Raw genomic sequence first — 22,790 nt, forward strand, 5'->3', positions numbered from 1 at the left:
GCTAGAAATGTTTGGGAAATGCATCATGAACTAAGACTACTAGTGCATCATTCTTTACCAACAGGAACTTCTAAATTGTAATATTCTCCATCCTGAAAATTTAGATTTTTAGTTACAGATTTAGTAAAATGATCTCAAAATTTAAATCTAGAAGAGTGGGACCTTCCTCCTTTTATAAAAGAGAAAAATTAAATCACATGAGTAGTAAATGGCAGGGCAAGAAATTCAAGAATTTCTGACTCTATATGGCTCAGTGTTATTTGGAAGAAGATAAGAAATTTATTTTAGAAGTGCTCAAAGTTTAAAATTCCTCTACTCGGTACAATCCCCACTTCCTCCCGACAATTCTTTGGGCCAGTACTAAAAATTGCAAATCATACCATCTTTCTAGAGGTTCAAATGGATAGAGTGCTGTGCCTGAAGTCAGGAAGACTCATTTTCCTAAGGTCAAATACAGGGAAGTCACTTAATCCTATTCACCTCCATATTTCATTTGTAAGATTATCTGGAGAAGGAAATGGTAAACCACTCCAGTATAACTTCTGCTAAAAGACCAAAACAAAAACTCCCAATTGTCTCACAAAAGAGATGGATACAACTGAAAAATGACAACAGTAACCAATTTCCTAGGAAGAATATCTCCAACTTATAAAAATGTTGCCGAACATTTTCACAATAAGCTTCACAAATCAGCCCTTTCCTACACTACTTCATGAATTTCATTCTAGATCACAGAGAATCAACTGTAATACATGATAACTAAAATTATTTTACCGATCTGCCATGCTTAAAATTCTATAAAATATCAGTTTAGTTAAAATGAGTGATATCTATGAAAGTAATAATTTTAAGTTATAATTTGAAACATTAATGAACAAAATGTTAAGAGTCAGAATCTCATATAATTATTTGAATGATACCTGATTTAATTATGATTCTTTTTAATATGAAATTAATAATTTAAAAGTGAAATGGCCTATTCATTTTGATTATAGTTATTAGCTATAATATTCAACTGAGCAACAATGATTATTTAATGTCACTGTGGCAAAACTCTTTTCATGGAGAGGAGACAGCTATCCAAAAAGAAAAATTAGCAAACATAAGCAATAGTGGAAGGGGAAATCAGGCTGTTCGAACACTATGACAGACATTCTATGAAAAATATGCTGTCAAGTTCTCAGCACCTGAATTCAGTATCAACAAAAATTCAGAATAAACATAAAGGCAGATGCTATAATTTATTTTTTAAAAAGTTAATGAGAAAAGATGGCTATAGATTTAGTAAGATTTTATTCTTAAGACATCAAGTATGCCTTTAGTCATATGTATTCAGTACAGAAGTCATGAAATATAGAAATACAATTTAGCAAATATAAAACAATCTAAATAGATGACTGTCACTTAGTTTTTGACCCACTGACATGTATTAAACAAAACCAGATTATAAATGTTTTCTCCTTCTTACAAAAAGGAATTGTCTCTCTTGACACAGACAATAGTTTCATAAAGTCTTATATGCATCTAATCTAAACATATCACTTTTTTCTTGTACTTCCAATGCCCAATATCATATGTCCTGCAGAATAGTCTTTAATACATTGTTTGGTGAATTAAATTTGAAAACAACAGTTCTAGAAATACTGTCCTTTGGGATTTAAAAGTGACTGGTAAGAATTGTCACCATATTTCATTCAACTCTGACTTCAACTGAATATAATTCAGTTTTACAGATACATGTAAGACATACTTACAATAAATCTTTTCTCCACGTATTAACCTCTATTAATAGTTCATTCATTTCAATGCAAAATAAGATCACTAAAGGTAAATTAACATACTCAGCTGCATCTTTATAGTGCTTCAAATCCTTCTTCAAAAATTTGTTCTCACTGTCCAGAAGCATATTCTGAGTGTACACATCTGGAACAAATCCAATATCTGGAGGTTTAAATGAACCCTTCTGAATTAATTCATACCTAGGGTAATACAAAATTAAAAATCTATCAATTCATTCTACTAATTTAAGTCATATTTGAAATAAAAAGAGTATCTTATAAGCTGGCATCATATTACACTTATGGTTTACTTAATATCCATGAAATATTTCCTATATTAAGAAATTTATGGATGTATTAAGTGCCATCATAATTATATATCGTCACCACTGCTGTCATCAGGTAGCCTGCCTTATATTAATGTCTCATTAATGTATTAATGTAATAAAATTAGTTTATAAGATTTAAAATAATTGATATGACAAATTATTTAGCAATTTAAAAAATACCTATAAGGAAAAACAATTTCTGCATGAGATCATATTATAAGAAAAAAACATACATGTCATATAGCATCATGTCTTATATTTTCAGGACAGACATGACGACATAATCAAATGAAAGGAAGTGAGAAGAGAGGAATGGAAAGGCTAAAGTTGGATTCAATTTACTTTACAATTCATTTAGTAGTTTTTGTGAATGGTGTGATACAAATACATTATAACTAAACTACTAAATTTATTTATTACAACGTTTATTTAACTATAAATTTCAATTAAATCATTAACCTACTGAGTAGAAATCTAAGACATATGGTAAACACCACAGCAGAAATACAACTCTGAAATAAATCAACAGTTATAAAAATATGGAATATGAATGTTTCTATATGCCAAAAGAAAGAACTTAATACCGTATTATGAAAATTTTTTGTTAGCACAAGGGAGAAAAGTGGAGAAAATCTATCAGAAGATGAGATTAAGTTCAGCTATTGCTCTGGGGAATGCACTTTTGAAGAAAAAAGGGAAAGAGGACTTTAAAGTAAGGTATGAAAAAGATGAGCTATTTGTCCTTCTGAAATTGCTCTCTCATTCTATGGACACAAGAGGATTGATTTAAAAGGGATCTCCAAAGCAATGACTTAGTATAGCTAGGCTAGCTCAAGATCCCCCCATTTAGATTTCTTCTTAGCATCTATGATATACCATGAAAACCCTCAACTAGAGGAAGAAGTCAGAGTGTGGCCCTTGAGGTTATGCTTAGCCAGCTCAAATCCACATTAGAAAGCAGCTTTATGACTCTTCAATCATTTGATAAGCTGAATACTGAGAGGCCCAGTTGATTTCTCTGTGCCAAGATACTTCTTTCAAAGGTCATTTTTCTTTCCAGCAGTGAATGACTGTTTTTTGGAATTTCTAATTTTCCATTCTGATTTTTGACTATTCACACTTTGATGATGTTGTCAAAATAAACTTTGCTAGGCATAAGTCTGATCCAATTAGTTTTACTTATTCAAAAAACTTTCAGTGCCTCCATATTACCTCTAAAATAAAATCTCTTCTGCCTGGTATTTAAATCTGCTTTGGTATATCTTTAAAGCCCTATTTTGTACTGCTTCCCTTTCAAGCCTTATTCCATACTGCTTCCCTCTGCAAGCTACATTCCGGTCTAAATAAGAAACTAGTAATTTCCCTATCCTGACATTCCAATTCTCACTTTAGTGCACAAATTGTTTCCAATGTCTAGAGCACATACCTTCATCTCTGTGTATCAGAATCCATTCTTTCTTCCAGGCTAAATTCATAATCTTTTGTGTGAAACTTTCTTTGAAGCCCCTAGTTATTAATTTTTCCTCTTTTTGCTCAAATAACCATGTACTTAATTTACTTGTTTCTTTGCATTTGATTCCTCTTTCCAGTGGAATATAAACTCCTTGAGGGAAGGACCAATTTGTTTTCTGTCATTGAGTTCCCAGCATCTTGTTGTACATTCAAGACACTAAAAATTTATTGGTGAATTGAACTCAATACAAAAGTTTTATATCTATTTCACTTGATGAAGTTCTTCAAGAGAACATGTCATTTTTATCACATTTTCTTTTTCATGTATTTTGATCCCATACACAATACAGAAGAAGAAATATAAGCCCCACTGTCAGTGAAGATCAATTCTGAACTTCTGAAGATATGGTTAAACTAATTATTATAATCTCAAGATAAAATTTGAAACACTATATTTACTCTGCTGAGAATACAAGTAGAAGAGGAAATCAGAGCTTTGTTTTCCAGGGATTCTTTATATCACATTAGAAGGCAAGAATCTGACAGTTCCTGGCAGATTTTTTTTTTCCCCTGAGGCAATTGGGATTAAGTGACTTGCCCAGGGTATAAACAGTTAGGAAGTGTTAAATGTCTGAAATCAAATTTGAACTCAGGTCCTCCTAATTTCAGGGCTGGTGCTCTATCCACTGTGCCATCTAGCTGCTCTTCCTGGCATATTTTAAATGCATTCCAGGGGTCTAACTGAAGCGTTTCTTCTATATTCAATAGTTTTTGTTTAAAAAAATTCTTATAAACTATGATATGAGAGCAAGATAAGATTTCTTTCTATTATTATAAAATTATGAAATACCAGTCTCATTATAAATACCAGTGTTTAACCTGTACAATTAAAAAACAAAACAACTTACACAAGATGCTTCATAAGGATTTCATTGATGCTACACAAAGTTATGATTGGCATTTCAAGAATATCACATAAATATAGTTATAACTTATTTTGGTGATATTAATTTATTAATGCAAAATAGAAAATCTAAAAAAACTTGATAAATTCAAAGAACTTTTTAAAGTATAAACACATAGTTTTAGCTAAATCATTTTCATACTTATGGTTAAAACTACTTCTGAAAGTTGCCCTCAAATCTGTCTTTTCTTAACAATAAGGAATTTTATAATAATCATCCTTCTAAACATTTATATTGAAAAATAACAATTTAAACCAATTTGAAAAAAATATTTCCTGTGTATTTTTAAAACAATATCCTTAGGACATCTACAGAGAATTATAGGGTGGAACTAGAAAGGATCTATTTCAATATCCTTATTTTACAAATGAGGAATCTGAACACAAGTCACTTACCATCTCATGACTTCTAACTTTTAATTTTTTTAAAAGGTCTTTATACTGAGGTTCTTTACTACTTTATAGCTTTAATAAACTGGGAAAACATGTTTATATCCAAATGATCTGATAATGTTCTCATTTCTAAAATATATAGAGAATTGACTCAAATTTATAATAGTTCAAGCCATTCTCCAACTGATAAATGGTCAAAGGATATGAACAGACAATTTTCAGATGAAGAAATTGAAACTATTTGTAGTCACATGAAAAGATGCTCCAAATTACTATTGATCAGAGAAATGCAAATTAAGACAACTCTGAGATACTATTACATATTTGTCAGATTGGCTAAGGTGATAGGAAAATTTAACGACAAATATTGGAGGGGATGCCCCAGGGAAAACTGGGACACTGATACATTGTTGGTGGAACTGTGAACGTAGCCAACCATTCTGGAGAGTAGTTTAGAACTATGCTCAAAAAGTTATTAAACTGTGCACACCCTTTGACCCAGCAGTGTTTCTACTGGACTTATATCCCAAAGAGATCTTAAAGAAGGGAAAGGGACCCACATGTGCAAAAATGTTTGTGGCAGCCCTTTTTGTAGTGGCAAGAAACTGGAAACTGAGTGGATGCCCATCAGTTGGAGAATGGCTGAATAAATTGTGTTATATGAGTGTTATGGAATATTATTGTTCTGTAAGAAATAACCAGCAGGATGATTTCAGAAAGGCTTGGAGACTTACATGAACTGATGCTGAGTGAAATGAGCAGAACCAGGAGATCATTATATACAGCAACAATAAGACTATATGATGATCAATTCTGATGGACATGGCTCTCTTCAACAATGAGATGATTCAAACCAGTTCCACTTGTTCAGTGATGAAGAGAGCCATCTACCCGCAGAGAGAGAACAATAGGAGCAGAGTGTGGAATACAACATAGCATTCTCACTCTCTCTCTGTTTTTATTTGCTTGCATTTTGTTTTCTTTCTCAGTTTTTCTTTTCCTTCTTGATCTGATTTTTCTTGTGTAGCAAGATAACTGTATAAATATGTATACATATATTGGATTTAGCATGTATTTTAACATATTTAACATGTATTAGACTACCTGCCAGCTAGGGAAGGGGTGGGGGGAAAGAGGGGAAAATTTGGAACAAAAGGTTTTGCAAGAGTCAGTGTTGGAAAAATTACTCATGCATATGCTTTGTAATTTAAAAAAATATTTTATAGCTTTAACATTATGTGATTAAATAACTTATGTAAAGATATACTTAGATTAAGTGACCCAACTAGGATTTGCAGACAGTTATTCTATCTCAAAGCCAGAGTTCTTTCTAACATGCCATGAGACCTGTTAAAATAAGAATTAATCTCACACATAGGTTCCATTTTTAATAAAAAAACTTAATATTTCCACTATTAAACCCAATCCCTTTTCTGTATATTATTATTATGTGCATTATTATTATTGCATTATATGCATATTAAGCACATGGAGTTGGGGATAGAGCAGGAAAAAGAAACAAAAATACTATTTTTACCCTCAAAGAACTTAAACTCTAGTGATGGAGAATGACAGCTACAAATCAAAATACACATGCATATATCACCCAAGTTTTGTGAGAGAACTAATAAAGAAAACACTCCTAGCTGGAGAAAATAACTGATTGTAATAGTTTCAAGGAAACATTTCTGGCATTAGGAAGAGTATGATCAAAAACATAAAGGTAGGCAGGGAACAAAGAGTGAATTCAAGAAATAGTGTCTAGTCCACTTTGGCAGAAGTCAAAACAAGATATTAATAAAGTATACCAATTGTGACCTATTTAATTCGCTAATATCAATAACTGAATCATTTTTATAATGGTCATGCTTCATCTTATTGGCAATAAATCAATTAAATGAGAAAAAAAGCTCCACCCAAATCACACTTTAGTGGAATTAACAGATATAATGAAAGTTACTCATATAAGAAAACAAAGATTTAGGACAAAGCCACCTTTTTTATATGCTTATATAACCTATTAATCATTTCTCTTAGTATTATAGCATAGTATGCTAATGACTACAAAAGAGCAGGTTTAAATACCAAATTCAATTTCATATTCCCCTAGGGAATTTTAGGATGCTAAAAAGGTAAGTGGTAGTATTCTTTCCAAAGGAGAAAAGAGAGATGATCATGGCTGGATTTTACAATTTCTAAACTTTGAAAAAATGCTTTTTAAAAAGCTCCTGAGTTTTGATGAACCTTTCAAAAGTAATTGTCTAGATTGAAATATAAAGATTACAGAAATCCTGTAATCAATTGTTAAAATAAGGTTACATAAGCCATTAACACTGATGACACAAAATGAAACATGGGGAAAATTGCAAAATAAAATTTACAAAGAAGAATTTTATAAAACAGCTTTCAATTTCACAACTCCTATATATATATTTTTAATTGTATTTCATGATTCAGGCCAGTTCCAATGGCCTTATGATGAAAAGAGTCATCTGCACCCAGAGAGAGTACAATGGGAACTGAATGTGGACCACAACATAGTATGTCCACTCTTTTTGTTGTTTGCTTGCATTGTGTTTTTCTTATTTTTTTAATCTGATTTTTCTTGTGCAGCATATTTGTGGAAATAAGAACTGCACATGTTTAACATATATTGGATCACTTTCTGTCTAGTGGAAGGACGGGGAAGAAAAAAATTAGAACACAAGGTTTTGTAAGGGTTTATGTTGAAAATTATCCATGTATATATTTTGAAAATAAACAATACTTTAATTAAAAAATTATGTCTTAAAAGTATGTCTTACATGTCTTGAAATAATATTCAATTTCCAAAGCAATTGTTTGAATGATTTCAAATGTGAGGGTGTAGCTACTAGACTCTATTTTGGAAGAGCTATTCATTTAAAAATTGTATGCAGTTTATATTCTATTCACAATCAATAATTCAAATAGAAATACATATTTTTAAAAAGCAAAATTGCAAAATCCCATGGAGGGAAAGAGGAAGAAATAGATTTGTACCACTTTAACTTGGGTTAGAAAATGACAAAGGCTTTAAAATGATTTGAGATAAACAATGTAATTATTATTCTTAAATGTTAATATGTATTTGCTTATCCATGAACTAGCATCCTAAGTAAGATGTTCAACTACAAAAACTGCATAATATTTTACCATTCATTTTGAAAGCAGCTAAGAGTTCTGGTCATTCCCATTTTGATGAGAAAATTGCAGAGAAAGTCTTCCACCACTTCAGGTACTTCTGCCAAAGATTGTTTAGTAGGTATAATCGTTTTTTGACCCTGCAATTTAAATTCAACACAATATTACTTTCAAACATATACAAATTCTGATAGACAACAAAGGAATCTGCTTGCCTTTCAAATTTTACATAATAGCATTTATTAAAGAAAAGATGACTATTTTATAATAAATGAATCAATTTTAATATTCTGTACTTTTATCATGTGTCATCTGTTTGTGTGATGGAGGTGACTTTTAACTTTCACCATCCATATGAACAAAAGCACAAAAATTTAGACTAATTTATACAGAACCAACCAAAATTAAAAGCCTTTAGAGTCAGAAGAAAACTCAGTGCTCACTCACTGGAGACAAACCATGGTGACTCTGAACCACCCATGAAAAAGCAGAGATGTCACCTTGCTGAGAGAATCCTACCAAGCCCAAGCTCTGGCTTCAGTAACAAGGTACAACGGTGACAACTGGACTACAAGAAAAGCTGAGCGCCAAAGAACCAACACTTTCTACTTGTGGTACTGGAGAAGACTCCTGAGAGTTCCTTGAGGCTGTTCTCTAGAAGGTCAAATGTTGAAGAAGCTGAAGCTTAAATAATGAGAAGCCAGGACTCACTGGAAAACAGCCTGATAATGAGAAGGGCTGAAATAAAAAGAAAAAAGAAATGACAGAGGATGAGATGGAGAGAGAATGTGTCCTGGAAACAATGAACATGCTCTTGGACAGAGTTCAAGAAGTCCATGGTCCATGTGGCTGTGATGAATTCGACAAGACTGCATGACTGAACAGTAACAACAAATATGTTTAAGACAGGGAAGATGATATGTGTGTAACTTTGAATTTGTTTGCCAAGTATAAAAATCCAGGAAGTAATAAGTACAGATATGAAAATAAAGTTCATGAAATTGAGAAAAAAATAAACATAAATGGGAGTCACTTCAGTCAGTCAAAACATTTATTAAGCAAGAATCTACTATATACCAGGAACACATGAAATTAGAAGTTAAGTTGTAGAAAGTAAAGAAATTAAGAGGAGAGAAAGTAAAAGCACTACTATAGGTAAATGGCCTTCTCAAGGGGAATGGCAGCTACAAAAAGCAGAAGAGATATGGGTAAATAGCAGAGACAGTAAAGTTTTTTTTGAAGATGAGGGAGACAAGGATATGTTCATAGGTAGCAAGGAGATAGTAAGTAAACAAGGAAAGCTTGTAGATAAATAGAAAAAGGAAATAATAGAGAGGGCAATCTGTTAGAGAAGATATGATAGAATGAGATCCTTATGCAGATAGAAGGGTTTTCCCTGGAAAGAAGGGCAGCTTCTTCACACGAGAAAGGGGTGAAGAAGCAGATAGTGGGAGAAGGGACCTGAGTGATATGAAATGAGGAAGGAGAGAAGAGGAAACTCAGAACAAATGGCCTCAATCATTTTTTATGCATAAATGATCATTGAACCAAGTAGAAAAAGTGAGATCATTAGCTCAAATGATAAGGGTCAGAACTCAGATCACGTGGGCCTAAAGAGCAAGTAGGTAGACAGAATCTGAAGATTATGAATGCTGAGTAACAAAAACAAGAGGTACCTGATGGTGAGTATGCTTATGTCAAAAAGATCTGCAGCAAAGTGGGATGAAGCTGGAAACCCACACTCATGAACTTGTATCATATGTGAAGATATGAGTAAGAGTCAGACAATATGGGCAAACATGAATAGGGCTTCATTGCTTTAAATACCATGTGAATAAGAGGTTCACTGCAGTAAAATGTTTAAAATACTAACTCTATTGTTATAGAGACTTCAAATACTCTCATCAAAATTCATTAATTGAAGTTTAATTTGAATATTAGAAACAACATACACACATTCAGATCTACATAAATACACACTTATAAGAATGCAACACTAAATAAAAATAAAACTTTTTTTCCATATGGTGTAAACTAATAACCATCCAATGGAATAAACACAAAAGAGTATGAGAACTCTAGAAATGTTTTAAATTTACTGCTTCAGGAATTATAATCATAAATGGATTTACAATATTGCGAATTCATTATTTTATAGTACAACTCAACTTATCCTACCCCCTTTTTTATTTTCTATTGTGTCCTACTTTCCAGAGCCCCCAAGTTGGGGGTGACAAAACGTACCATACTTTCTAGAGCCCCCATGCTAGGGTGATTAAAATATACCATCTTAGTGGAGAAGTGATGAGGTGGGACTCCTCAGGATGGTGGAAATATGGAGTCCATTTATTCTTAGTTCTTTCGCCTTTTTATACTCTAATACCCTTATGTAACCAAAACACTGTTCATGCCCTAAGTATATACTATGCAAGTGGGACCATATAAACAACTTGCTATTGTATGTAGTTTGCCATCTGGTATCACTCTCTCACCTAGTATCACTCTTCTTCAATCACAAGGCCTTCTCAGGAAGGCCGAGAGCCCTTAGGGGAAATGGGGAGTCGAACCAGACATTGTTATCAGGTTCCCTCTGGGCTGAAGAGTCTTATATCTCATTCAGAGTTCCCCCACTGTCTGTGACCCTCTACATCTCACCCTTTTTGTTTTAATTGAAGCAGGTACACACCAGTGATTAAATCCACCAGCATGGGAGGAATCCCACAGGCAAGTTGTAATATCATACAAGCAAATAGTAACATAAACAATATGAATAAACAAAATACTATAAAGATTTCCATGAGTCCCAGAAGGAAGGTGTAGAAAATAACTATCAATTCACAACCACATATACACCTCCTTCAGCAGCCAAGAGATAATCCAAAGCCAATCTATTTTCCATCACTTCACGTGTTAGGGAATCCAATGATTCCTGCAGATTTTGAAGTCCTGCATCAGTCTTATGTCTCAGGGAATCCAATGATTCCTGCAGGTTCTGCATCAGTCTCATTGACAATTACTTTTGAGATTCATGAGTTAATTGCCATGCACATAACTGCCAGGCTTTTTCAGTGGTGGGCCCAGTCAGCGATGGAACCATCTGATGTTTCTTGGATATTCTCCTTCGTTTCGAGGGTCTTCTTTTCCGTCTTTCTCCAATGGACAAAGTGGATATGGCCTGTTGACACCCATCAGGTTCCTTCTCCATCTGTTGAGACACAAGCAAACTTCCCCCCCAAGCAGTTAACCTATCTGTGGTCCCTTCCATTCACCACTTTCTGAATCTTTCTACATCATTTGGCAATTATCTAAAGATATTGGAGCTGCTCACACTGGATACTGCCCTTCCAGCGGGTTATGAAACCTGCCTGCTGGAGCCAGTACATCTCCATCAAAAATAAAAATATATATAGCATATAAAGTTAAGTTGAAAGTTCTCTAGAGTTACCTGAGACTCCCCCTTTCTTTTATTTTTGGAGGAGCATCTTGATGTCTATGTTTCTTCTCTCTATTATTGCCTGTCCTTGAGGATTACAAAGTATGCCAGTGGTTTGTAAAATCTGATACTGTGGGAAATACAGGAGAATTCCAAGGACATAGAGAAGGTTGTAGATGACCTTGATCAAATTGCTCCTGTATTATATCTAATAAGGCCTGAATTTTTTCACTGGTTAAGGGCCACTGTTCTGCCTACATTGGTGTATCAGTTTTCCATTGAATGGGAACAGTTGAGAGTGCTGGCAGGTCTTCAACAGCAGCCCTGCCTAAAAAGTCAAAGTACTTAATTGTAATCCTGTTATAAGATGTCTCTTCCCCATAGATTGATAGGGATTTTTTTTTTCTACCAAAGGAGTAAAAATTCATGTTTTATCTTCAAATTTCCATCTCAACAACAGGGTAGCACTAAATTCAGTTGCTACTGATCCCGTTGTGCCAGACTTATGGGTGTTTGCTGAAATCTTTGGCCAGTGACTGGCATATTAGCTACACATTCCCCAGTTCCCAAGTCAATGTTTGGATGGACACTGTTTTGTAAGCACTCTCAGGAGGTGAAATGGTCAAGCTGAGTGAGTGGAGGCAAGGGGTCTATAGGCCAGACAGGGACAGGTTTCAGCTCTCTAGGGGACATCTCAGTAGTCTCAGCAGCATACAACTCTATTCTCCCTAATTGCAATCCCCTTTCCCCACAGGCTTACTTAAAGACTCTCTGGGTACAATAGCAGTTGCCATCATATTCCAAGTGTTTTTTGCCTGGGGCCCTGGAGCCAAGCTTCTCCTCTTATAATGAAGTAGGGGGTAGGCAAAATTGCTTCATGGTAGTGCTGATGATGTCATTGCCCCTCACTCCTCTCCTACCTGCAAAGGTGGAGTTAGGGGAGGAGGGTCAGGAGATGGGAATACCCTAAGGGAGCATTCTTAGGTGTGGGCAAAATTGATGATGAGCTTTGAAGGTGAAAAGCAAGCTCATCAGCAAGGTACTTAAGGTGCTTAATTCCTTTTCTGCCCAACTAGCCATGGTACTTTAGATACTTAACTATTTTTTATCTCCCAGAGCAGTAACAAGCATAAATCAGTAAAATACTAAAAAAGACTTCCTTAGCTCTGCCCCATGTGCTGTGCCCTCCACAGCTATAGGCATCAACCCTCTGCTTGTTTTTCCCTCATAGTTCCTGGTTTAACCACCAAGTTAAAATCTTTCCTTGTTTTAAAACTTGTAGGATTCCTTAAAACCAGTTTTACTCCATTGTATTCAGTTAGTTGTTCTCCCACTAACTTCCAAACTCTCCTTCTTACAAAGCATCTTATAGAGCATCTGAGAACTCTGTGATCTGCTTCTGGGTTATCAACAAACCTTGCTTCTCTGTTAACCTAACTAAGCATGCTTCATACTTCCCTTCGAGAGGAGGTTCTTTTCTTAGTATTTGCCTCATTTTGGTTAAAAAACAAAAGTGACTAGATTAGCCCTTAATGATTCCTCCTTGCCTGTTTTTATACTTACCCTATTCTGGGTCACAGGGACTTCACTGAACTCAGCTGATCAAGTCAGTCAAGCTGATTTGTGCCCTGCTTTGCAAAGCCCTGCATTTCTAGGGCCCCACACTTAGGCACCAAATGTTGTGTCCTGCTTTCTAGAGCCCCCATGCCAAGGTGATTAAAATATCCCATCTTAGTGGAGAAGTGATGAGGTGGGACTCCTCAGGATGGTGGAAATGGGAAGTCCATTTATTCCCAGTTCTTTCTCCTTTTCACACTCTAATACCCTTATGTAACCAAAACAAATGCACTAAGTATATACTGCCTGAGTGGGACCACATAAACTTGCTATTGTATGTAGATTGACAGCTGGTATCACTCTTCTTCAACACAGGTTGACCTCTCAGGAAGTCCGAGAGCCTTTAGGAGGGCAAATTCCCTCTGGGCTGAAGGGTCTTATACCTCACCCAGAGTTTCCCCATTGTCTGTGTCTCTCTACAATTTTCAGTTCCAAATTTTCTATCTCTCTCTACGTAGTTCTCCACCCATCAAGATGGCAAGAAATATAATACCCATTACACAAATAAAACATAATCACATAAAACTTATTTCCTCATTAGCCATGATGGGGGGCGGGGGGAGGAAGCAAGAAAAATAAAGAAAGAAGAAGAAAATATGCTTCAATCTGCCCTCAGAGCTCTCTGTTTGAAGGTGGATAGCTTTTTTTTTTTTTAATCATGACTCCTTTGGAACTGTTATAGGTCATTGTACTCATCACAGCAGCTAAGTCTTTCATAGTCTTTCACAGTTGACTGTCATTTCTATGTTGCTGTTACTATGTAACAATGTTATCCTATCTTTGTACAATGTTATCTGCTCTCTTCATTTTGTATAAGTGAATAGAAGTCTTTCCAGGTTTTTCTAAAATCATCCTTTTTGTCATTTGTCAATACAATAGCAATCCATCACAATCATAAACCAAAACTTAATTTAGCCATTTCCCAGTTGATCCTATCTCCTCAGTTTCTAATTCTTTGCCACCAAAGTTGATATGAATATTTTTATTTACAATTATTTATATATTTACATTATTTATACATATTTGGAGCAGTTAGGTAGATAGTTAGTGGAGGAGTTAACTGGATAAAGTGATGGGCCTGAAATTAGGAAGACCTGAGTTCAAATCTGACATTAGTTGTGTGACCCTGGGCAAATCACTTAATCCTGTTTGCCTCAATTTTCTCATCTACAAAATGAATTTGAGAAGAAAATGGAAAATCATTCAAGTATTTTTGCCAAGAAAATCTGAAATGCGATCACAAAATGTTTAATGTAACTAAAGTGGCTGAACAATAAATAAATATTTTTGTATAAATGGGTCCTATCCTGCCCTTCTACCTCTACATTTGCAACAGTAAAAGTACTGTTAAGCAGAATTTAAATCAAAGCAAATTAAAACATCTGGCAAAAATATGACAAAATGACTCAAGACTAGGAATAATGAAATATTTCCTGATTCTTACATGGATTTTTTTTTTTTTTAATTAAACATTTAACAAAAGCAACTTGATACTATTTGGAAGTAGAAGAATGCCTTCAATTACTATTCACAGAAGATAAATAAATGACAAATACTTAAGTTAATTTATCAATAACTTCTTCCAAAATACCTAACTTTTTCCAATTGATTATCTTAAATCTGACATTAAAAAATCACATTCATATATTGTTTGAAATACAAATACCCAATGTAAAAATGAATTAATACAAAATGTACCAATGTTGTATTATCATTGGATTCAATTTTCTTTAATTTCTAAAATACTGTAAAAATTTTACAAAGTTGGCCATTTTTCTCCTTAAGGGAGTGCCACAGATTCTCTGTGGCTTTTAAGTCTATATTTCTGCAAGTTTTCACCTATGGTTTGGATCTACATTCTATATCAGGAAAGGAACAATTATAAAACAACTAAAAGCTATCCAAACTACATAATTATGACAAAACTGATTAATAACTTCCCTTCCAAATTTTTATTCAATAATTTTGTGTTTTAAAGTAATTTTATCCAGTTTTATTTCAAAGAGCTGGAGTCACTGTTAAGCTTGTGCAGCAAATTCTCTTTTTTAAATAGATTAAACATAATGTGCCACCAATTCTGAAATTTTTCATTTACTAGGCCAACTCAGGGTTATAGCCTATCACAAGAACACATGTATTTATTTAAATGACAACTAACAAATAGATTGTTCACTCCTTGACTTTATCATTGAAAGACACTTATATTATTATTAGCTTTCCTTCTTCTGAATAGACCCTTATTTGCAAAAATTGAAGGCACACACACACACACACACACACACACACAAAAACCTAAAACTAGGCTAATAAAAAATCTACATTGCAAAAGAAGTACATTATATAAAATGAATAATGACACAGTAATAAAAGTATACCCTCTTTGTAACTATACCAAAGTAAAATCATAACAAAACTGTTACTTCAAAATAGGAAAATAATCTTTGTAGTAAAAATCCCATGGTACAACTTAAAACTAAAATACAACTGTATAAACACTAAATGCGAAAACAATAATAATGTCTGTGATAAAATGCAATTTTAAATTCATATGCAATAGAAATTTACAGCTATTTTTCTATGATCATATGTACAACAAATTTTCTATAGTTCCCCTTCTACCAAGGAGCTCAAATAACTCAATTACTCTGTAATTTCCTAGAGTTAACCCATAACAGTAAAGACAGCCCAGAAGCATTTGTATCTTACCTTTTCAACATGACTTTAGGAAAATAGCCATCAACAATTGATAAGCTCTGATACCGAGAACTGACAGAGTTGAAGCTTTTCTCCGCATAACATCTATTCAACAGTATCTTTAGAGAACTCCATTCTAGTTGATCACCATTTATTAAGTACCTGTAGTCACTTTACTGGACACTGTGCTCACAAGACTACATTGCTAGCACCTTCAACAAAGGAGAGGGGACCTAAGGCCACATATATCCTGACACAAAGAGAAGTTAATGCAAAGAGCAAGAGGTAATCAGAAAAGGAAACACTCAGTTTCAGTCAGTCAATCATTAAGTACTCATCAAGCAATTACTGTGTGCAGGGCACTGAGTCTAGCAATGGGAGTATATAAGTAATTAGGCATATACAACTTATAAAAAGAAGGTAATCATGAGGAAGAACCAGAAAAAGCTTCCTTCAGAAGTTAGGACTTAATCGGCCGAAGGAAGGCAAGTAAGCCTGACCCAAAGATCAGGAGGAAGAGCATTCCAGGCAAGGTAGTATGCTGATCAGGTAAGAGCTTGTCATATGTAAGATGGGAGAATTTGGAAGGGAGATAGATAACAAATACTTGTTTTAGACAAGATGACTTGTAGAAATCTATGAGGATATTCTAGTTTGATATGTCTATGAGGCAGGTGGAGATGCAGGATTGTAGCTCAGAAAAGAGATTAATGTGTTATGCACCACACAAACACAAACACATATGTACATCTCAGGTGGAGATACATGATTGCAGCTCAGAAAAAAAAAATATATATATATATATATGAGAGAGAGAGAGATAGGAATCATCTCCATAGATAATGACCATGAACCCATGGGAGCTAATGAGATTATCAAATAAAATTATACAAATGGAGAAGAGAAGAATATCTAGTACAGGATGGCGGTAACAGACATCCTCAATCAGTGGGTATGACATGAGTAAAGCTCTAATAAGAGAGACAGAGTAAATAACAAGGGGAACAGAGAGAAATTTTACTTTCACTGTGAGTGGGCAAGGTGGAAGAAGTAAAGTGAAGAGTAGATGATGCTTGAATTGCATACCACAGGAAGATACTTCTAACACGAAAAAATCAGGTAGCAGAGAGAACCCCTTCCAAGAATATGAACAAAGACATGAAGCTTGGAGAAATCATAAGAACAGAAGACAATTATAAGTTGTCTATTTTGGCTAGAACATAGGACAACAGTATGGAATATAGGGAAGTAGTATGAAATAAAGTTGGTAACATAATAATAAAAACTCAACTACAAAAGATTTATGATTCACCTTTAAAACCACTCAGTCAAAAAAGTAGTTAAAGTATTATGATCCTCACTTTGTATATGAAAAAAGGCTCTGAGAAATTGAGTGGCTTGTAAAAAGGTCCACTAATAAGTGAACCTCAGTCCCTTCTGCCTGCAAATTTCATTCAATAATAGAGTATAGTATCACTGAAGCCAGAGAAGAGAGGATATTAAGGAAAAATAAAGGAGTTTCAAAACTTATAGGATTCATTTAAACTAAAATCTTATAATAAAATAAATTCTGACGAAAAAATCCTCATCATTGTAGGAGATAAACCTTTTCTTTTTTTCCCCTTGCAACTTAAGTTTTTGTAAGAAGGACAATGGATAATAATGAAAGTGTCTTCAACTACAATTTTGCAAAAGACAAAGAGGCATTTAAATGGATGTCTCTTATACTGACACTCAATAAAAACTAAATAAATATAATATTAAATAACTGACTGGAAGCATTTCTAAGGGGCTGAAATAATATGGTTCAGATATTTTGATTTCTAAGAGAATTTAAGAAATCCAGCAAAATTAATATATATTAGGTTGTCTCACAAATATTCAAATATCAAATATCTTGTTCAAATCTTTGGGGAGTACTAGAGATCAATTTATGATTGAATTCTTTAAAAAGCATAGATATCTAGTGCAAAATGAGAATTCTATGACATTAATACTAGAAGAGTCCTTAATATATTTAATATAACCCCCTTTTTTTTTTAACAAATGTGGAAACTAAGAGCCATATCCTTGAGGTAATAACTGTAAGAAAAACAAAATTTATTCTGTCAAGAGGAATTTAAGACTTGGGCTTGTTCCTGCTAAAATCATTTAAACAGACTAACTATAGATCAGGTTAATATGTTTTCTCAGAAAAGGTCCAAATCTTCCTTAGTAGTTGATTAAAATTCCATACTTGAATTGTAATAAGTGAAATGGGTGATTTCAGCTTGAAAAAAATTTTAAGCAATTTATCAACAAATCTTATACATATGAACTTCAATATGGCCCCCGTGGAGCCATGTCTAGGTATAAGCATAAGTGAATCCAAATGCAAGACAAATCTGCTGCAAAATGTACTGATAAACAGATGAATAAAATTTACTATTGGATGAAATTATCCAAGTTTGCCTATTTAAATTTTGGGGAATGCCTAGAAAAGAAAAATAACTTGAGTTTGGATATAATCCAAACTGAACTACACCTTCAGATAATCAAGAGAATCCACTATTTCTTAAGACTATTCTTGTCCTTACAGCACAGGAAGGTCTCCCTATTAAAACAGAAAAGAAAAATATCAAATTCACCCCACAGGGATGATGAGTCACTTATACAGAAATTAAAGGAAAAGCAATTAGGATATTGTTTTGTTTGATACTATTTACTCAGTCAAAAGACCATTTCTACAAAATCTTGATTTTAATTAATATTTATTATAAGTAATATATATTACATGTTCCAAAGATCCATATGAAGACTATATATGGTCTGGTCCACAGAGAGTTCTTTTCTATTATATCAGAAGCTAATAGAAGACTGATAAATATTGCCTTAAGTATTTGATCATTAAGTATAAGACTAGGTTCAAAATCTTAGATGAAAGTGCAAAGCATAGTAGTAAGTAGCATTACCAGGAAACTTTAATTACCTACCTATTTACCAGTCTATCCTACATTTTTCTTCTTGGACATTTCTACTATTTCATCCTGGTTCAAGAATTTTTGCCTCAGTATCTCAAGTCACCATTGCCTACCTAGTATAAATTACTATTCTGTTCTGCTAACAAATCTTTTCTTCAACCCTAATAACTTTTTTTGACTTAAAATGATCTCTACCAGCATTAATTGATTCAAAAAATATGTAAAATAACATTCCTGGAGGAAAGTAGCCCTCAGGAAAAACATGGGTACTGAGAATGTTAAAGTAGAATCTTAATATTATGCATTAATAATAATATTGAGATAATATGTTGGTCAAGGCAAATTGTCCTAAAGACTCTTTAGTTGATAAAAATCTGTAGTCTACAATTCAAATACTGCTATTCTCAGCTGGGAGTAGTGGGACACTTTTTTTTTTTCTGTTTTCAGGGAACTATACCTATTTATTCTTCCTCTTCCAAGTTGGAAAGCCCCTATCCTTTCCTTCAATTAGAAATCAGATTACCTAATTTTGTATCCTGGTTCATATCCTCTTAATCATTTGCTTATAATGCATAAAAATCTGTCTCTCCCCATATTTGGGGTCCAGTGGAAAGCTGAGGATGGCTGGTATGCACTGTTTAATAAATCAATATGCTTAAAGCTTAAATCTTTTGTTCAGTTATTCAAATTTCACTCACCACATACTATATCATACATTCTCCCTCTCAAAGGAGAAAATTCTCACCATAATTTGTGTATCTTCTTTCTTATCTTCAATCATTTGAATGGCTTTTGTCAGATCTTCGTCACCTTCTGGAATACTTAAGTCATCTTGTTCTGATACCTAAGCCAAGAAACAAAATAAAGGAAAATATACATACAATTATTTCCCTTCCAGAATCTCCAATCATATCACAATATCCCAAGGTAAAAAGTAAACTAAAGAAATTTTATTAGATTGTATCTCAGAATCATTCCCACACATAATGCATTTTGGGCAATTGACATATATAAGTGAAGATTTTTTTGTTGTTGTTTTTGCTGTGTATTAGTTTAATAACCATTATGAGATTGCCTGATGTTTGCCTTTATCCAAAAATTCAATTAATAATATTTACAAAATCCTATTTACAAACAATGAATCAGATACTACAGGAGATATATAATTTAAATATGTAATAGATACCTTCATGGAATAGTCTAGTTAAAAAAGCAAATTGTTAAAATATTCTAAAAATACCATTGCTCACCAAATACCATCTTTTTCCATTTTTTCCCTACCATTGGTTTGTCAAAATTAGTACCTACTATAAATCTCTATTTTGTTATCAGAATTAAAATAAGAGAACCCTGCAAATACTGTTCTCAAAGATGATTTGCTCCTTCAGGAAAAATTATTGTATGGGCCGAATAAAAACATTATCTTTATAAGGTAAATGATTCCCTAGGTGATGAGTGAATGCTATCTGTCTGCTAAAAGAGACGTTTTGTAAAGTGACATGCTAAAAGATAAGTCTCCTGATTTCACCGATTTTCCACTTTATTTTAGAGCCATCATCCTCATATTCAAGCATAAGGAATTAATACATACTTAAATTTGTCTTCCATTTTCATCTGTGGTAAAAAGAAAGGCAAAAAATTACTAGCAAAGAAACAATTTTTAAGTGTCTTAAATGGGGAATTTTTCATTAAAATAAGAATATAGTTAACTCCTAATTATTTATATTAGTGTAATGTTCATTAGCATAAATAATTAAGATGATGCTTACTTTTCTGTAACTGGTATTGCTTCTCTTATCTTTCTACTCTAAACTTCAATGGATCTGTTTCTAACACCAAAACAACTATTACATTCAGAAAGATTTTTATCCTACTTCACCCAGGACAAGACCAAATTATCAAAGAAGATGATATTTGCAAAGCACTTATTATAAGGTCTGGCATGTAGCAGGTGATTCAGAAATGATTATTCCCTTTCCCATCAAGGGGAATATTGAAAAGGGGAGAGATCCAGGACCAGTGCATACACTGAAAAAAAGCAAGTCCTAGTCCCAAATATTCAAAGAGCAAGGAAAGAATTTGGGACTCAACTAGATGAGAAAATCTAGACTTAATATATGTCTATTATAGAAAGCCATGCCAAGATGAAAAAAAGAAAATAAATGATCCCAGGAGAAATTACATTCTTCAATACAGTTATATAGTAAAGGCAATCAGCTTACTGTAAAAGATAATTAAAAGCAATAGTAGATATATTGCCTAATATAAACATTTAAATATATAACATTTCATTCTAAACTAGCTGACATTAGCTAAATCAGTTGAAACACTAAAACTGATTCTTTAAAGGCATTAGAAAATAAAGAGGGGAAAAAAAGGAACAAATCATTTTTAAGTGTTTCAGAAAGTTGTTTTTTTTTTTTTTAAATGAAATCTTTATAAGAAATACTGCCTAAACTAGACAATGCTATACATTTACAAATTGAAAATCGGAGAAACATCTTATTACCTCATCATACTGATAATCATCTTCTGATGGTTCGGTTATTGTAACTTCTGAACATTCCGTCAAGTAAAAACTCTGGAATATGTAATAATTTCAAGTGACTTGATCTAATGTGGAGTTAAACTTTGGATTTTACAGTAATAATTAAAGTTTTTACTTCTGATAAATTAAGTTCTTAATTTGTTCTCCCAAGTATTCTAAAAAATACAAGGATATTATTTTTAAACAAAATGTTTAATTATACTCTTGCGTATGCTTGGAGAATACAACATATTTTACAGAAGCTCATTTTATTCCATAGCCTCTTGATTCAGCTTTTTGCCATATTGCTCTTCAGTTTGTCAGAAGCAATGCAAATGAGCAGAACATGAGGAACATTTATTCTTGAATGTACTTTAAAACATTTTAATGCCATGTAAGATGACTTTTATAAAATGCAGCATTGGAAAGTAATTCTTTCACTATCTCTGCTATATAAACATAGACCATTTTAGAGTGAGTTCCATGGGGCAAAATTTTAAATGGGGAAAAAAATGTAAGTTAGTTTACATAAAAATGTCACTTAATGGAATGGAGAGTTATCCTGGTAAAGCAGAGTGGTGGGATTGAAGAGTTACTCAAGGTCTGAATGGCCTGGAACACCCTATGGTTCCAAAATTGCAAAATGATGCAATGCCTCTTTGAATATGTTTTTATCTTAGAAATCTCATAGCCTTTGAAGATAAATCAGGTTAAAATAAGAAACAAGAGACATACTGACAAGTATAATTAATATTAAATGGATTTCCAAGACAAGAGTTAAAGTTAAAAGGAAGAGGTTTCTAATGAAATTTAATTCAGAATGTAATATTGTGTAGCTTTTTAAAATTAATTTTAAATTAAAATCATATTGTATATAAAATAAATGTCAACATCAAAAAATGCTGTTTGTGGTTTATTGTTTAGGGTTTGTTCTGCTGTATTTAGGCAAAACTTAAAAGGTATGAACCACCTCGCTCTTTGTTATTGGCTATAAAGACCTTTAAAAAAAATGACCATTTGTAGTTCACTGCTAATTGTAAAAAATTCACTCTAAATTGTAGGAAAAAACTCCTCCCTCTGCTTTTCTATCTTCTCAGAATTAGCTGGAAAATCAAGTATCTCTAACCAACTTTTTCTGTAGTAAGTACCTTTTGTGCTTCTTTAAATTTCCTCTCACTCTTTTTCCCCTTTTGAAAACCTTTCATTGTCTCCTCTTATAGTGACAAAGAATTAGGTTTATATTCTGCCTTACACATATATAGCAAGTCACTCAATTTTCCCAGTGGCCCAGGCAAATTTTTTAAATTACCAATTATATAGAGGTACTGATCTGCATCAGTGGAGACTTTTTGCACCCAAAGGTCCCTAAATTAGTGAAACTGAAAATGGGGGGTGGGGAAAAGAGAGAACATTCACTTTTCTAAACTTATTTTCCCACTTGCTTTGCCCAATCCTTTAAACTTTTGAAAGGAGGCTGTTTT

The 22,790-nt window shown here is 33.2% G+C and overlaps 1 protein-coding gene across 4 annotated transcripts in view; it reads right to left on the reverse strand.

The window, feature by feature from the left end:
• The window catches only part of SPAG16 (sperm associated antigen 16), a 1,146,423-nt gene that overhangs the window by 1,114,212 nt on the left and 9,421 nt on the right, over positions 1-22,790 (reverse strand). For 3 of the 4 annotated variants that reach the window (XM_031958103.1, XM_031958102.1, XM_031958105.1), the window contains exons 2-5: positions 21,292-21,338; positions 19,528-19,626; positions 8,091-8,218; positions 1,842-1,979 (exon numbers count right to left, since the gene is read on the reverse strand). In XM_031958103.1, coding sequence (XP_031813963.1) covers positions 1,842-1,979; positions 8,091-8,218; positions 19,528-19,626; positions 21,292-21,338 — 412 coding nt within the window. Of the gene's footprint in view, positions 1-1,841; positions 1,980-8,090; positions 8,219-19,527; positions 19,627-20,373; positions 20,397-21,291; positions 21,339-22,790 lie in introns of those variants that run through there. The other variant, XM_031958104.1, reaches the window with a different exon arrangement.

This window comes from Sarcophilus harrisii, chromosome 3 (assembly GCF_902635505.1).
Source record: "Sarcophilus harrisii chromosome 3, mSarHar1.11, whole genome shotgun sequence".
NCBI classification, from domain to species: Eukaryota; Metazoa; Chordata; class Mammalia; order Dasyuromorphia; family Dasyuridae; genus Sarcophilus; species Sarcophilus harrisii.